This window comes from Phyllostomus hastatus, unplaced genomic scaffold, assembly GCF_019186645.2.
Source record: "Phyllostomus hastatus isolate PE091 unplaced genomic scaffold, TTU_PhHast_1.1 phas_scaffold_443, whole genome shotgun sequence".
NCBI lineage: Eukaryota > Metazoa > Chordata > Mammalia > Chiroptera > Phyllostomidae > Phyllostomus > Phyllostomus hastatus.
This window is the reverse complement of record NW_025334031.1, coordinates 840,533-856,119: the sequence shown is the minus strand read 5'-3', so window position 1 is coordinate 856,119 and position 15,587 is coordinate 840,533. Positions and strand designations below refer to the sequence as shown.

Here is a 15,587-nt window from a genome sequence, read left to right as displayed (position 1 = left end):
GCCTGGACCGGCCTGCAGGCAGTCCCCCGCGAGGCCGGCCCCCCCCCGGCCCAGCCCGTGGCCTGGGAGTGGGAGCGGGGCCGGAGGGGCTCGAGGCAGACATGGGGGGGCCACAAGAGCAAGCCTCTCTTCCTACCCAGGGGCCCCGGAGTCCCAGGGCTACCTCCCCTGCGGGTCCAGGAGGCTCCAACCCCCCCGGAAACCACGTGCACCCGGTTCCTTCTGAGGGTTCCCTCTGCGGTCCTGGGCTCGGGCTCAGAGGCGGGCCGAGGGGGGGGCAGGCCCAGGGGAGGGGGAGGAGGCCCTGGCAAAGGCCATCCAGGGCCCTCACCCTGGGGGGGGGGGCACCGGCAGGGAGGGGGCGGGGATTCCCTCTCCCCGGCCAAGTAGGGTCTCCCAGCCTCTCTCAGCCTCTGCAGCTCCGTGGTTGCCATGGCGACTGAAGAGGCCGCTGGAGACCCAGGGGGTGTATGATGAAACGGGGCACCCCTCCCTCTCCCTCCCCACCCCACGCAACTTCCTCCCAGGCCCCCACCAACTCCCTGAAGACCAGAAGCCCCCACGCAGGCCCACGCACCCCCCCTCACCCTATGGTGGTCCCCACTCTGTCCCCGCCTCCAGGCAGGGGCTGCCCCAGACACAGCAGGACCCCCCCCCATCCCTCTCGGCCAGGGAAAGCCCACCTGCCCACCCTGCAGGCTCAGGACACTGGCCCCTGATGCCGGGCACCCACCCTGAGGGCCGGGGGCCCCCCTCTCTGCCAGCCGCCTTCAGCCCGGGGGGGCCCCACCGCCCTGTCGGGACACAAGTGCCGGGAGCCCAGCAGTCCCGGGGGTGCCCCCCTTGGGCCGACCCTGCCCAGAACGTGCCCCCACTCCCCACTTCTCGCTGGAGGAGGGGCCGCACCGCACGCAGGTCCCTCGGGGCCCACGACCACATTAGAGGTTTATTAACTGGCTTTTCAATTCGATACTGTAAAATTAGACCAGTGAGATATTTTGATTGAATCCAGGAACTACCCGGTAATTCAATCTGGTAAATTGTCTTTTTTTTTTTTATTTTTCAGCCGGTGCCCTAGTTTCCAAGGCCTCCGGACTGGGGGCGGGTGCTGGTGGCCGGCCCAGCCCCGCGGGCCGGGTGCGAGGAGGCAGGTGGCTGGCGCAGGGGCTGCCGTGACGGGAACACCGTGGGGCGTACGCCGGGAGGCCGGGCTCCGGGGACAGGGTCACGGCTGCGGTGTGAAGGCCTGGGGGCGGTCAGGAGGCACGGCCGGCAGCTGTCCACCCCCAGGCCGCGTGGGGGTGAGGGGGGGGCGGGTAGTGCGGGGACAGACCGGCGGTGCGCAGCGGGGCGACCTGGCATCAGTGACCAGGGTCTGGCTGGCGGGTGCACGGGTCCCGGGCAGAGGTGGCCAGCCTGTGGTCCAGGCCCCGCCTGCCCGGCCAAGCTCTGGCCCCACCTTGCCCCAGGGATGGTGGGACGGCGGGACGGCGGTAGGGTGGCCGTGGCGATGGGGGCAGCAGTGCCCCCTGGGAAGCCGGAGGGGGTCTCCACCTCTCACGGCACATACGGACAGATGGATGGACCCCAACATAGGTGCCGCCACCTCCTCGGTGGGCAGCTGCCACCCCGACGACCCCACACACACTTCCTGGGCGCGGGGGGACCCTTGGGCCCCGAGCCAGGCCAAGCCTCGCCGTCGACACCGGGTGTGGCCCTACTTCCCAGAAGCCCCGGGACTCCCAGCGGCCCCCGCCCTGAGGGGCCTGAGCTGCGAGCCACAGGACCCCAGAAGCCAGACGCCCCGCATCCCCGCCGCCTGCAGCTCCCTCCCGAATGCTGCCTGTGCCCCAGCCCAGCACAGGACGCAGGCCCGCTGGCCGGCCGCAGGCCCGTGGTTGAGCAGAGGACGGCGCAGCCTGCCCGCCTGGCTCCCCAGCAGCCCCGTCGGGGGGGCACCCGGGAGGGCTGCCGGGTTGGCCCTGGAGGCCCCTCGAGTGCCTGCGGCCCAGCGGGCAGGCGAGGAGAGGGCGGCTGCACAGGGGGCGCCTCCCGCCCCCGCCCCCCACGTGGGGTGTCCAAGAGGGCCACCCCGAACACGGTGTCTCTATGAAGGGGCTGCCCTGCTTGGTCCAATTCGGATTCAGCTTAAAAAAAGAAACCCGGTCCACGTTTAAACGCCTCTCCGCTGACGCAGATTCCTCAGCCACCACCGGGACGGCCCCAGGTCCCACCCTGCGGGTCCCGTGGCCGGGCCGTGCCTCCTCTCCCGGTCGTGGCGAGGGGGTGGGAGCTGGGGACATGAGCCACGGCCTCCGCCGGCTCCTCCCCGGGGACCAGCCCTCGGTTTCCTCCTGGCGTCACGGCATGGGCATGCTGACCCAGTTCCGGAGCGCCTGACCCAGGCGTGGGGCTGCGGTGCGTGCGGGGCAGGGTGGCTGCGCTCAGGAGCCCCCACCCCGCCCGTGCTGGCGTGAGACAGACCCCGGGGCCCTGGGGCCCGACAGGCAGCGTGCCGGTGGCTCTCCACGGCCCAGGCACCCAGGGGCCCAGGACGGGGCTTGGTGGTGCACCACGGCCCCAGGCTGCTCCCTGGGGGTGAACCTGGACCCTGCTGGGGTCCCTCAGAGGGACCTGCTCCCTGGATGGCCAGATGGACAGAGAGGGGAGGGGGGAAGGGGGACGGGCCCGAGCCCCACCCCCGCCCAGCTGGGCCTGAGCGATGTAATCCCAGCGTGCGGCAAGAATAGCACCTGCTTAGCGGGCAGTGGGCAGCCTGCTGGGGGACAGAGAGAGGGGAGAGAGGCGGACACCGCCTGCCCACCCCGGTGGGTCCTCGTCCTCCTAGTCGGTGGGGCCGGGAGTGCCTCGGACTGGCCTCCCCCCCGCCCGGCCCCCGCCCCCAACATGGAGCCTTGCACGGTCTTGGGGCTCAGGCGGGACCTCCACCTCCTCGGCTGCCTCTTTCCCTCCCAGGGGAGCTGGCACTCGGGCAGGTGGAGGGGGGCTCGGGGGCGGGGTGGGGTGCCCTGCAGGACCACAGTGCGCCTCTCCCCCCTCCCCGCGTGCCGGCCACACCAACACCCCACCTCGGGCTGCAGCTCCCGGCCCCACAGGCCTCTGCTGGGCGCCCCAGGGCCACTGTCCCGGCCTCCTGACCCCAACCAAGCCCGGCGCCTCCTCCCCGCCCGCAGCACCCGCCGCCGGAGGCCAGCCAGCAAGACCCTTGGGACCGTGCACACCTGTGTTCCACCTGCAAGCCCACGGGCCCGTCCCAGCACTGGCCCAGGGGCACAGGCCCGGCTTATGCAGTCCCACATCCAAAGGCCACCAGGAGGCCGCCTGTCCCAAGGCCACCCTCACCAGAGAACCGTCGTCCTCCCGCCAGCACGGGGCCCCGTGACAGCCCCCCAGCACACGGCGGATGCCTGCTCTGCACCTGCCCGAGCACACGGCCCTCCCTGCGTGCCCAGCCTGTGTCTGGGGCCGCCAGCCCCCTCTCAGGTAGAGGCCACAGGCACCCCAGAGGAGAGGTGCCCCCATGGAGGCTGGTGCTGGTCTGCAGCCCCCCAGGCACAGCTGCAGTGGTGGACCCTGAGGCCCAGCGAGGAGCCACAGACACCCCAGGATAGTGTGTGGGGACAAGCATGCAGCCCCGGCTGCTTTCAGGGACCCGGCTGCCTGCTGTCCTGGCCACGCCATCACTGGACAGTCCCTCAGCAGAGAGGCCCGCCAGCCTGCCGCTGGGTCAGGCGGGTCCCTCGGCCACTGTCCTCCCCAGGGCCTGCTGAGGGGGCTCCTGCAGTGAGTGTGGGGTGGTGGCCGGAGCCCCAGGCCTGACAGGACAGTCAGGGGCCCGCCCCGGCGGCCCCGGTCTCTCTGCTCAGGGAGGACGGTCCCCGGCAGAGCCCAGAGAGGCGGCGGCGGCGGCACCGGCGGCACCGGGACAGCTGCTGGTCGGGCCTGAGTCAGCACCGAGCCCTGCACCAGCCACCGGGGCCCAGCGGGACTGTCAGCCGCAGGCCACCTGACGGGGGTGACGGGGTGCTTTGCTCTTCGGATAGAGGGGCAGGGGGTGAGGTTGTGAGGTCGAGGGCCGGGCCCCTGGCACCCCAGGGCCTGGCCCGGACGTGGCTTCAGCCTGAGTCCCCCGCTGCCCACCGGCCCTCCAGCCTGGCCCCCAGGGGGGACAGCACCAGTGTCACCCAACGGAAAGGTGGTCCCCACTGCACCCCATGGACCAGGGATGGCGTGAGCTGGGGCGGGGACCGCCCACATCCCTTGTCTCTGGGTGCAAGGACCACCACCACCAACCCCCAAGTGGCCCACCTGGGCCCTGTGCCCCCCCCTCACTCACCAGGGCAGGGGCTCTGGGGGGCGGCCGCCCCCAGAAGGGAGCAGTGGAGGGGGGTCTGAGCACCCGACAGGCAGAGGGGTGGGGAGGCAGCGCAGACACGGGCCTGTCCCCAAATCTGGGGGTGTCACCAGGGGCACCCCTGCCCTGCCAAGCCCACAGCCCTGGTCTGCACACACAGCACCTGCTGGGGGGTGCCCGTCTGCACCCCCTTGGGTAGTTACAGACCCTCTGGGAGTCGAGGTTGAGGGGCAGCAAGCCCCCGTCCGAGACAAGCGCTTCACCTCTGGATAAGCCAGCCCTGAGCCTCTGCTGCCGGCTGCACACCCTCCCCCACCCGCGGCTCTGGCCTTCGGTGGGAGCCCCCCCCCAGCCCGGCACCCCCAGCCCGGCACGGGCCAGATGGTGCTTCAGGGCGGGAGGGCAGGGGGGAGGGGCCCAGGGGCCGGGCTCCCTGAGTCCAGGTGCATTTCCCTCCAGTGGCCCAAGCCCGGCCCACAGCTGGTCGCCCCCTGCCCCGGCCACCCCAAGGCCACCCCTAGACATTTAAGTGTCTTGTGGAAACTCCTGCTTTGCGTCCACCTCAAGGCAAAGACCCCACGACAAGGGGTCTCGCCGGACGGAGGGAGCCAGGGCGCCCAGGCTGCCCTGGGGTGTGCCTGCCCCATTCAGGGAGCCGCCGCGGTGCGGAGTGTGGGCCGGCAGTCAGGGCTTCCCGGGAGGCCCTGCGCCCCCGAAAGTCTGCAGCGGACCCAGGAGAACTGGCCCCCAGCTTCTCTGGGGGGGACACGGTGGGGCAGGGCCTCGCACTGTCAGCGCCTCCTGCACCTCGTGAGCGCAGAACCGAACCCCGCAGGCGGGGGGGGGAGACAGGTGCAGGGACGGCCGCAGGTGTGCCCGCCCACGGGTGTGCCCGCCCGGCTGCTGGGAGGCGGAGGACCCGGGAGCCACCGAGTTCAGCACTGGACAGCTCCCACCACCGCCCTGCCTTCCAGGGAGCGGCTGCGTCCCAGCCCAGAAAGTTCACCCAGCCCCGCCGCCACCACAGGCCCCCGGGAGGGGGTGCGGCGGAGATGGGGCCACCACCTGGGGCCCCGCACTGCTCTGCCCTGACCCTGGGGAGCAGGCCCGGGCTGCCGGCTGCCCGTGTGGGCCGGCCGGGGGGCCAGGGAGAGCAGGGCCAGGCAGCCCTGTGAGCAGGGAGGCGGTGGACCTGCAGGTTGGCAGGGCCCTGGCCGGCGGCTCGGGGGGGGGGGGGTGGCTCTGTGTCCAGCCTGAGCCCCGGGCGCAGGTCCCAGCATCGGCAGCCCCGTGTGAGGACGGGTGTGCAGGCCCCGGGCCGGGTGTGTCCGCAGAAGGACAAGCACAGAACTGGCGGCGGGGGTGGGGGGTAGGGCCTCGGGCACCTGCCTGAGCTCTGACCACCTCACGCTCTGTCCTGTGCGGAGAGGGAGATGGGCGGTCCAAGTCCCCCGGGGGTCGGGAACGAGGAGCGGGCCAGGTCACGTTCTGCCCACGTGGGGTTCTGCCAGCACCTGCCTCACATGGGCACAGGAGCGGGGCCTCGGGCCTGCCTGGCCCTCGGGGGCCCGGAGGAGGACCTCCGGGTGCGGCGGCGGTGGCAGCAGGAGGGCCGGCAGGCACTCGGGCTCCAGGAACCGCCAGCGACGGTTAAAACCCAGCGTCTGGCCAGCCTTCCGAGGCTTTCGGGAATCGTGGCCACGTCTCGGGGCGGTGACGAGGGTGCTGTGCTATTCCAGTTTCTCTTCCGGACGCGGTGCTGCCGGACGCACCCGGGACTTGGGGGCGGGCGGGGCGTGAGGGGACCCCGGGGGCGGTGCTCTGGGGCTGGGGTGGGCTCCGGCCCCGGGCCCCCTCCCAGCGTCTGAAAATGCCGCGTGCAAAGGCACACCCAACCACAGCCCCAGAAGCCAGCGCAGGACCCCACCCGGGGCCCCCCCAGGCCAGACGGCAGCAGTGGGGGCCGCCAGCCCTGCGGGGCCACAGGCAGAGCAGGGCCGTGTCCCCGGGCGCGGTGTCCCCCAGCAGCACAGCGAGGGGACAGGAGAGCCCCTCACCCCCCAGCGCCTTCGGGCGGGGCCACCATCCTTCTGAGGCTCAGATGGTGGCCCCCCCCACCGTCCTTGGGCCCCTCGGCGGGCACGGCTGGCCCCGCGGCACCACAGTCGCCGCCCCTGCTCGCAGGCCGGGAGGTAAGAGCTCCCCGAAAGTCCCACGGAGCGGATGACACGCATGCGCCCAGCACTCGTCCGGGCTGCCACCTCCGCACCCCCGCTCTGCCCGGCGGGAGGCCGCTGCAGCACCGAGGGGGACACGGGACACGGCCCCGCTCGGCCCACTGTCACGTGGAGCCCCAACGAGGCGGCCGGGGCGCGGACACACGTGACCCTCCCGCAGCGGCGTCCGGGCAGGCACCCAACACCCCAGAGGCCGAGGTCACTGCGCTCTGCACCTTTACGCTGACTCTTGGGGGGCGGCAAGCTCCAGTCTGGGGGGTCGTCCTGCCCTGCGCCCTCCTAGGGACGGGGTCTGGCCTCCCAGCGTCCCCCACTCTGGCCCCAAGGCCCCTGCTCCAAGCCGAAGCCCCCAGTCGGGGGGGGGGAGGGGAGGGACAGACGTCAGGTTCCCCAAGCGCAGGGCCCGCCAGGCGCTGCCTCTGCAGCTGCTCCCGCCGGGCCCTCGGCCGCGCCAGCGGCTGCCCCGTGGTTCTGCAGGGAGCCCGGGACACCGGCCAAACCGCCCGCACGGACGCCACATTCCTCGCCCGGCAGCCTCACCGCCCCCGCAAGACGCCCACGGCGCTGAGATGAGCGGCCGCCTGACGTGCCCGGGGCTCCGGCTCCAGCTCCGTCGCCGCGCAGGCCACGCTGGCTGCCTCCCACCTCTGCCCCGGGGCCGGGAAGGCCAGCCCTGACCCCCGGGACCTTCCAGCCCAGCCTGAGCCCAGGGTGGGTGGCCGTGGTGGCAGAGCCCTGGGCGCCCCGGGGTCCCCCATCGCCCCAGCCTCCAGCCCAGAACCACAGGCCTGGAATGTGCCATCCGTCCTGGCTGGGCCCGCGAGAGGCCGTCAGGGGCAGCCGGCTCTGGCGGAGGATGCAGCAGCAGCCCGCTGGTGCTTGTGAGCAGGCCCCCCAGCCAGGGCGCCCGCCCCCCTGCGCGTCCCCGGACACACACCCAAGGGCGTTGTCATCCAGAGCACAGGGACACCGAGGCCCAGCACAGCCTCCCAGGCGTCCAGGGGTGCAACGAACCCTCGGGAAGAGGCCCGAGGGAGAGAAGGGCCCTCCCCCTGGGCGGCCGGCTCTCCGGGGGGCGGGGGTGGGGGACTCCCAGCTGCCGGCCCGGAACACTGGCCCCTCAGAGGCCGCGGAACAAGGCCGGAGCCGCCCCGCGGGGCCCGGCCCACACAGACCCGGCTTTGTCCCCCCGGCCCCCGCCCCACCCAGCCTCCGTCCTGTCCAGAGTCCGGGGCAGCTGGCCAGCGGCACCCCAGGGCAGGGCCTCAGGCAGCTCAGCCACGCGGTCCAGGCTCACAGAGGCCAGCCTGGGCCTGCCACCTGGTGTGGGACACTGCGGCCACCCACGGGTGACGGTGGAACTCACTGGACGCGGCACCACAGACGGCCATCGGAGCATCCACCCACAACGGCCGACCTCCCACACACCCAGGAGGACTTCCTGCAGAGACCCGGGCAGCACGGCGACCCCCAGACCCAGAGCAGCTGGGGACCCTCCCTCCCCGGAGACCCAGGTGCGCCCTGACAGGTGCCGCTGCTGTCCTCGCGCCAGACCTGGAGCCCAGCAGACGTGCTGACCCGGGCCCCGGCCCCCGGGGCCCACAGAAGCTGCGGGGCACCCTGCTCCCTGCGAGGCAACCTGAGGCTCAGAGCCCCGGGGCGGCCAGCAGGCAGGCAGTCCCCGGGCTGCGCCCCCAGAGCAGGATGCAGAGCCGCCCAGGGGCTCCCGGGTGGCCACGAGGGGCCCCGGCCCGGTGGTTGCAGAAACGGACCACGAGGAACACGCGGGGCCAGAGGCGGGCAGCAGGGCCACTCTTGGCCACCAGCGCCTCCACTCCACTCCCTTGCCCGTGGCCAGGGGCCTGGCAAGTGCAGCGTGGCCCCTTCCAGGAGACCTTGGGGACACTGTCCACCTGAGAGCCAGACGGGCACAGGGCCCTGGGGCCCGGAAACTCCAGGCACAGCCCCACGGCGACCGGCCACCTACCTCCCCTCTCGGTGCCGCCACCGGCTGCGGGGCAGCCCGGCACTCCCAGGTCCCCAGAGGAGCCAGTTCTGTGTCCCGGGTCCCCTCCAAACCGAGCTCGGGGGTGCCTCACGTGCCCCCGGTGAGCGCTCGCTGCGGACCCTCCCCGTCCCCACAGACTCGGGGGGCACAGCCCGCGGGAGCCGAGGGGCTGCCCCACAGGCAGGGCGGACACGGCGGGGGACGGACAGGAGAACAGTGAGCCAGAGGAAGGCGCGCCCGGCGGGGGGAGGGCGCCCGAGCTCGGGCCCATGACCAGGAACGCGCCTGGGTGGGCGCTGCTGAGGCTCGGGCGTGGGCAGCGGGGGGCCCTGGCGTCCCCCGTCCCGCGAAAGGGCCCTCACAAGCTCCACCACCCCTTGAGGGGCCTGTCAGGGAGCCAGCCCTGGAGGCCCCAGTCCACACACCGGCCCCCGCCACCCCCCGCGCTGGCTCCCCTCCCCCGCCAGGCCCAGCCCTCCAGCCACCAGCCAGGAGGGGGCCGGACCTGGAGTGCGGCAGTGGAGGCCCCCGCAGATCCAGGGCGGCCGCCTGTCCAGGGGCATCGACCCCTGAAGCCCCGGGACCTGCTGCACCCAGGCTGTCCTCGGGAGCCGGGGGCCGTGGCCGGGCGGCCGAGTTCCGTGGGGAAAGCGAGGGTCCGGTCTGGCCCTGCCGGCATGGCGCAGCCGGGGCACCTGCTCTGGATGGTCCTAGACTCGACCCCGCGCCCCGGGGCCCCCGGCAGGGCAGAGGCTGCGCCGGAGACAACCAACAACCGCAGAGGGGCCTTGGGCAATTCCCACGTCCTGCCGGCGGGGGTGCCGGGCCTCGGTGATTCCTAGGGGGACCTGCAGCCAGGGCCCACCGGGCAGCCTGTCCGGCAAAGGGCAGGTCCCCCCGGCACTGCTGCCACTGCCTTGTGAGCACTCACAGGAGCCCAGAGCCACAGCGGGCCACAGCGGGCAGGAGCCGCTCTGGGCCCCGGGTGCTAGGGCTCTGCCTGCAGCCACCCCTCCCGTCCCTGACCGCAGGACGCTGCCCACCCTTCAAGGCGGGACCCCCCTCACCCCGGGATCCCCGGGGACAGCCCACCCAGAGCTGGCTGGGGTGCCAGGGGACTCTGCATAGGCCTTTCCCACCACCGTGTGGGGGTCCGGGAGACAGACGGGGCCCCCACCGCCCCCCTCCTCAGGCTGGGTGGCAACACCCCGGGCACAGGGCCCTCGGGCCACACCTGTGCACCGGCGGGTGGCGCTCTGCTGCCGGCCGGGGAGCTGCTGTGCTTGACCGAGTGCTGCGACCCAGCCGGCCTCCTGGCCCGGCCAGGGGGCTAGACTGCACCGACTGGCGGGCCTGGCGCTCACATGGCGACGACCGGGGGACCGCCCGTGGAGGTGACCATCAGACAGGACAGGCAGGGCGCCCGTGGCCAGAGTCTGCAGGACCACTCCCCCTGCTCCGCCCACCCCTGACCGCGTCCAGCCCGCACAGGGAGGCCGGCTCCTCCTTCCGGCCTCAGTCGCCGGGCACGCCAGCAGGCTCCTGGGCCCGCCCCCCCCTCGACCCCACCGGACACGTCCCTTCCCTCTGCAGCCTCTGCCCCCCCATCCAGCTCCGGGCCTCGGTCACCACGGGGCCTGCCAAACTCTCCCCCAGGTCCCCATCACTGCCTCTCTCACCTGCCCTGTCTCCACAGGCTTCCCCCACCCCAGGACTCCTCTGCAGCCTGCCTGCTACCAGCACCCCACATTATTTCCGCCCGAGGTCCCCGAGAGCACGGAAGGAGACAGTCCAGGACCCCCGGGCCCACCTGCCAGCCGGGGGTCCAGCCAGGTGAGCGTCAGGGAGGCCCCTCCCATCCCCTCTAGCTCCCACCTTCCCTGTGGCCCTCCCACGGCGGGGGGGGGGCTCCAAGGGCGGGCTGCACCGCGTCCTGAGGGCCCCTGACCCCCAGAACACCTCCCCCCGCCTGCCACCAGCCCTGCCTCCGTTTCCCGGGACGGGAGGGACAACACCTCACGGCGTGTGCGCAGTGCGCCTCCCGGGCCTGGCGGCCCCCGCCGGGGCCCTCCAGGGGTGCCTCCCACCCCCGGCCCCGGCTGGAGAAGCCCCTCCCAGAGCAGGCGGGGGCCACGCCGGCCCCGGCAGGCTCCGAGGCCCTCCTTCTCCACCAGAAACCCCGGCGCGGCGGCCGGAGGCCAGGGCAGGCCGTCCAGGGCGGCGGGGCGGAGGGGGTGGGGGCAGAAGGCAGGTGGCTCCCGGACCACCGCCCAACCCCGGCGCGGGCCGCAGAGCCCCTCGCTGGGCCGGCAGCCCGCGCAGGCTGCGCTGACATTCAACAGCACGGCTCGGACTGGACCCCGCCGCCCCACCCCGCCCCAGGGGCCCCGGCAGGCACCTGTACTGGGCACTGGCAGCGACCCCCACCCCTTGTCGCAGGCCCAAAGGCAGCCTCTGGGGCCGCGCAGTGGGCCCGCCTTCCAACCGGCCCGGCTTCAAACAGAGAGGCTGAGAGGTCCAGCTGCCCCATGCTGCCCCTGCCACCCGCAGCCCCCAGGGGGCCCCGGCTTCGGCTTCCTAGGACTCGGGTGAGTGCAGAGCAGAGAGGACCGAGGGGACCACGGCCTGGAGACGGGAGGGCCCGGCTGGGCGGCAGGAGCCCCCACTCCGGCCCGATGGCCGGAGAAGCGGCTCATGGGGAGTGCAGCTGCCTTGGCTGCTCGGGGGGCTCCTGGCTGCAGCCTGGCCCCCGATTAGGTCAGACGTTTACTTCCGGGTGAAAGGACAGGCTGGGGGGTCGGCTCGCTCTTGGCGCCTGGTGCCGAGGACCGGCCGGCAAGCCGAGTGGCCAGGCCAGGGGCTTGCACCCTCGGAGGCCCCCGTCCACCCACTAGAGGACCCTTCCACCCAAGGGACCGAGAGTCCTCCCGGGAGCGGGTGCCCCAGCCACGAGCGAGGCTACAGGGGACCCGGGACTGGCAGCCCCCCCACCCCGCGGGCGGCCGCCCGCCCAGGGGCTGCAGCGCTGCCGGCTCCGAGGGCCCCCTGAGCCGCCTCCCCGGCAGCTCAGGGCGGGTGTTGTTGACACACACATGCAGCACCCCCTTTTGTGCTCATTACTGTTAATTACAGTGGAGGCCTCCCGTAATTAACCACGCGACAGCGTGACTCCGTGAGGAGTGCGGGACGGGGCTGCCCACGGAGGCCGGCGCGCGCCCGCGCCTAACCCGTCCCTGTCACCACTCGCTCACCGATGCCGCCTCGTAACCTCTTATCGGCACAGTAATTAGGTTATGCCGCTGCCTCCCGAGTTTTGCTGCCCCGCCCCGCCCCCACCGAGGATCTCTCCAGCCGCAGCTGTCCCTCCCAGGAACCGGGCATCGTCTGAACTCTGGAGCAGCCCGCCGGTCTGCCGCCGCCTCCTCCTCCTCCTCCTCCTCCTCGAACCCAGCCCGGGCCGAGCCGTGCCCACTCCCCACGGCACGGCCCCAACGGCCAGGGGCCCCTCGGTGCTTCCGAGGTTGGCACGGGGGGGCTGTCCACGACACCTCCCGCTCTCCGCTGACACCACAGCCACGGCCTCCTCAGAGCGCCGGGCCTGGCCCACTTTCCTCCCAAACACCACCTTCCGGCTCCACCCCCCTGCCACCCCGGGGGGCTCTGGGAAGGTCTGCGGGGGGGGGGGGGGCCGGCTGGCACAGCCGCCTCCCAGACCCCCATCCCGCACCCTCCTTCCTCCCTCCACTCCCCTGTCTGTCTTAGGTCTGAGGGGCGGCCCAGAGACCTCTGCCAGCCGAACCTCTGGGCACCAGGCAAGGCCCATCCTGGGAGAAGAAAGAAAATGGCTGAGCCCAGCCTCCCACAAAGCGACTCTGTGAGCACGGGCGGAGGAGGGGACTGGCTGCCTGGCTGGGACCTAAGCGGATCACGGAAAGAGCGAGGACCAGCCAGGAGGCCCCCTCCTCCCTCCCGTAGGCCTGGGGTCTGCTCCACCATAGTCTGGGAGGACCCGGGGCCAGGACCCGGGTCGGGCCAGGTACCAGGCTCCCTCTCCCTCCCCTGGGGAGCGCCGCGGCGCAGAGACATGCTGAGCGGAGACTGGAAGGGGGAAAAGGCGCTGTCCAGCCCTTTCAGTGGCCGGGGGAACTCTCCCATTCCCACCGTGCAGAGAGGTCCCGGCCTGGCCAGAGTGGCCTCCTCCGCCCGTAGACCGCACCCGGCTGCCTCCCTGCCTGCTGGCCACCCGGAGTTTGGGGTCGCGGCCGGGGGCGCGCGGCCGGGGGCGCAGCTGCTCGGGCGGCACGCCTATTAGCGCGGCCGCGGCAGACGGCAGATGGGCGCCCGCTCGGCCCCCTCCTCCCGCGGCACAATGGGCCTGATCGCTCCGGCGCACAATGCGGCCGCGGCCACGCACCTGCAGCCAAGGCCGAGGGGCGCTGGCCCGGCCCGTGCGCCCCCGTCCGCGCCGCGTGTCCTTGGGCCGCGCCCGGCCGACCGCAACCTCGCGGCCTGCGGTACTCCGCGGCGGGACCCAGCGCCCGGCCGCCCATTGTTCGCGGCTGCTGGCCGGAGCCGGGCCAGGCCTGCAGCACCGCACTGGGGTCGGCCTCCTTCCCGGGCCCCGCCAGGCGCGCCGTCAGCACGGCCTCCCCGACCGCAGCGGGCCTGTGCGTCCCTGCGTCCTGGGCCTCTGCGTTGCCCCTGGTCTTCCCCGATCCCCTGGCGCCCCCGGCCCTCCCGGCGACCCGGTCCTCGCCTGTTCCCCGGCGCCGCCGGTCCCCCTTAGTGCCCAGGCCCCCCGGACCTCAGCCCCCAGGCCCCCCCAACCCCCCTGTCCGCCGACCCCCGGCCCGGCCCGCACGCACCTGTCTGCCCCTTGCCCAGCGTCTTCTCCAGCCGGTAGGGCCCCACATACTGCGCGTGCTGCGCCCCGCCGCCGTCCTTCCCCGTCGATGTCATCGCTCCCGGGCCCGGCGCCGGCGAGGTGGGCGCCCCGGGCGGGCGGGCGGCGGCGGCAGGGAGGGGCCGCGTCGGTCCGAGTCCGTCTGCGTCTGTCCGTCCGTTCGCTGAGCCCAGTCGGCGGCGCCCGGTGGGCCGCGCTTGCTCCGCGCCCCTCGCGCCTCTCCTCGCCGTCGCCCCTCGCGCCCGCTCCGCTACGACCCGCGGCTCTGCCTCCGCTTCTGCGAGAGGACCGGGCGGGCGGGGGCACTAGGCTTCCGCCGCCGCCGCCGAGGCCCGCGCCCCGCGCCCCCAGCGCACGCCCGTCAGTCGGTTCGCGGCCGCGCAGACGAGCGGAGCGGAGCCTAGCACTCGGGCCCCCGAGCCGAGCGGAGCCGAGCCGAGCCGAGCCCTAACGAGCGAAGCCCGCTGCAGCGGCGGCGGCTGCGAGTGGCTCCTGCGTCGGCCAATCAGGGGATCTGACCAATCAGAAGAGGCTGCATCGCCACCCCACCCCGCCCTCCCAGCCGCGGCTGGCGCCCGGGGAGCTGGACTCCTGGAGGCGAGTCCTGGGCGAGTCCCCGGCGAGTCCCGGGCGAGGTCCGGGCGGGTGGAGGGCAGTCCGGGGTGGCGCGGGGCTTGACCGTCCCCAGCGTGCCTCCAGCCTGCCGCCTGCCTCTCGAAGAGCCCCCGGGACCGTGCAGGCAGCGGGGCTGGGGGTGCGGGGGTAGGGGGAGCGCGCGGGGCGGGAGCGCGCATGGGCCTCCGGGGCCTGTGGGGGTGGACAATCTGCGGCCCCTGGCTCCCGCCCCGTGCCTGCTGGCCACGACCGCTGGCGTCAGAAAGACTTGCTGGTCCCCTCACTTCCCCCGGGACGACGGCACTGCGGGGGCGCTTGGCCGAATCGTGACCTTGCGCCTCCCGAGGCCGTGCCAGGGCCGCTGCCCTCCTCCGCTCCATCTTCCCGGGTATACAACGTGACCAGCAGTGCGGGGTCAAGAAACTCGCCCGAGGTCACCCAGCAGTGGGCCTCCCTGAGGAGGCGGCTCCCGGGCCTTCGTGCGGACACTTCTTCCGTCGCGTTGGCGGTTGGGCCGGGCGCACGGGCACCGACAGCCCTGGGGCAGCGTCTGCCCAGACCGCCAAATCCGTTTCCTGTAGAAAAATCCTCCCACCTGCCTTAAGCTCCTGTCTCGGAGGGTGGTGGGAGAGGAGAGGTGAAATCCTCGGGGGCAGGGAGCGCCCCCAACCCTGCCGAAGTGGGGGTTTGCGCAGCGGTTGAGCCCCAGGGTTGCTGGACCTAGCAGGGAGTCTGCGGCCAAGTCCTGGAAGACAAGCGCCCCGGGCCCCTAAAGTTCTCCACAGCCAGTCCCGGCTCCTGCCCGCCCTGGGGGAGGGCTATGTGAACACTGGGGTCTTCCCAGCCCCCCACCCAGAGGACCCAGGGGGCGTGGGCGATGAGGAGACAGCCCTCGGACCAACTGTGGGTTCCTTTCTGCCACTGCATGTCCCCCGGGCTGCGGGAAGGGCTGAGGCCTCAAAAGGTGTGCAAACGCCAGCCAGCCAGCCAGCCAGCCAGCCGGGCTCACAGCGTTAGAGAGACCACCGCAGGCAGAGGCTGGGGGTGGGGCGTGGTGGGGTCTAAGGACTGTTTGGGAGCCTGGCCGAGAGAAGCTACCCAGGGGGAGTCAGCCGGGCTGGAGGCAGCCCGGAATCACCCGGCAGGGACACCCGCAGGCGGACAAGGGGAGGAGGCAGGCCAGGTGCCTGGAGGAGGAGCCCCTGCCTGGGCCGGGACTCCCAGGTGATTCCTGGCCTCCTGTCTCCCTCTGCTGGGCCCTGCCACCGTCTCCGGGGCCTCCCCAGCCCACAGGACTTGCCACCTCTCCGTGCCCTCAGCAGCGTGTGGCCTTACGGCCCATTCTCACCTGGACAGCCCTGGGCTGACCCTCTTGGTTTGTGAGACCCCCACCCCGCCCCTAGGCTGCCGGGGTCTTGTCTCCCCTTTCTGGCCACTGCTCAGTCTGCT

The 15,587-nt window shown here is 73.1% G+C and overlaps 1 protein-coding gene across 14 annotated transcripts in view; it reads right to left on the bottom strand.

The window, feature by feature from the left end:
• Positions 1-13,613, bottom strand: part of BRSK2 (BR serine/threonine kinase 2) — a 43,028-nt gene extending 29,415 nt beyond the window's left edge. For all 14 annotated transcript variants that reach the window (XR_006783631.1, XR_006783633.1, XR_006783632.1 and 11 more), the window contains exon 1: positions 13,486-13,613. Coding sequence is in view for 11 of the 14 variants with exons in the window: in XM_045821147.1 (XP_045677103.1) it covers positions 13,486-13,579 (94 nt within the window). In the remaining 3 variants the exon portion in view is untranslated. The remainder of the gene's footprint in view (positions 1-13,485) is intronic.
• Positions 13,614-15,587: the final 1,974 nt, after the last annotated feature.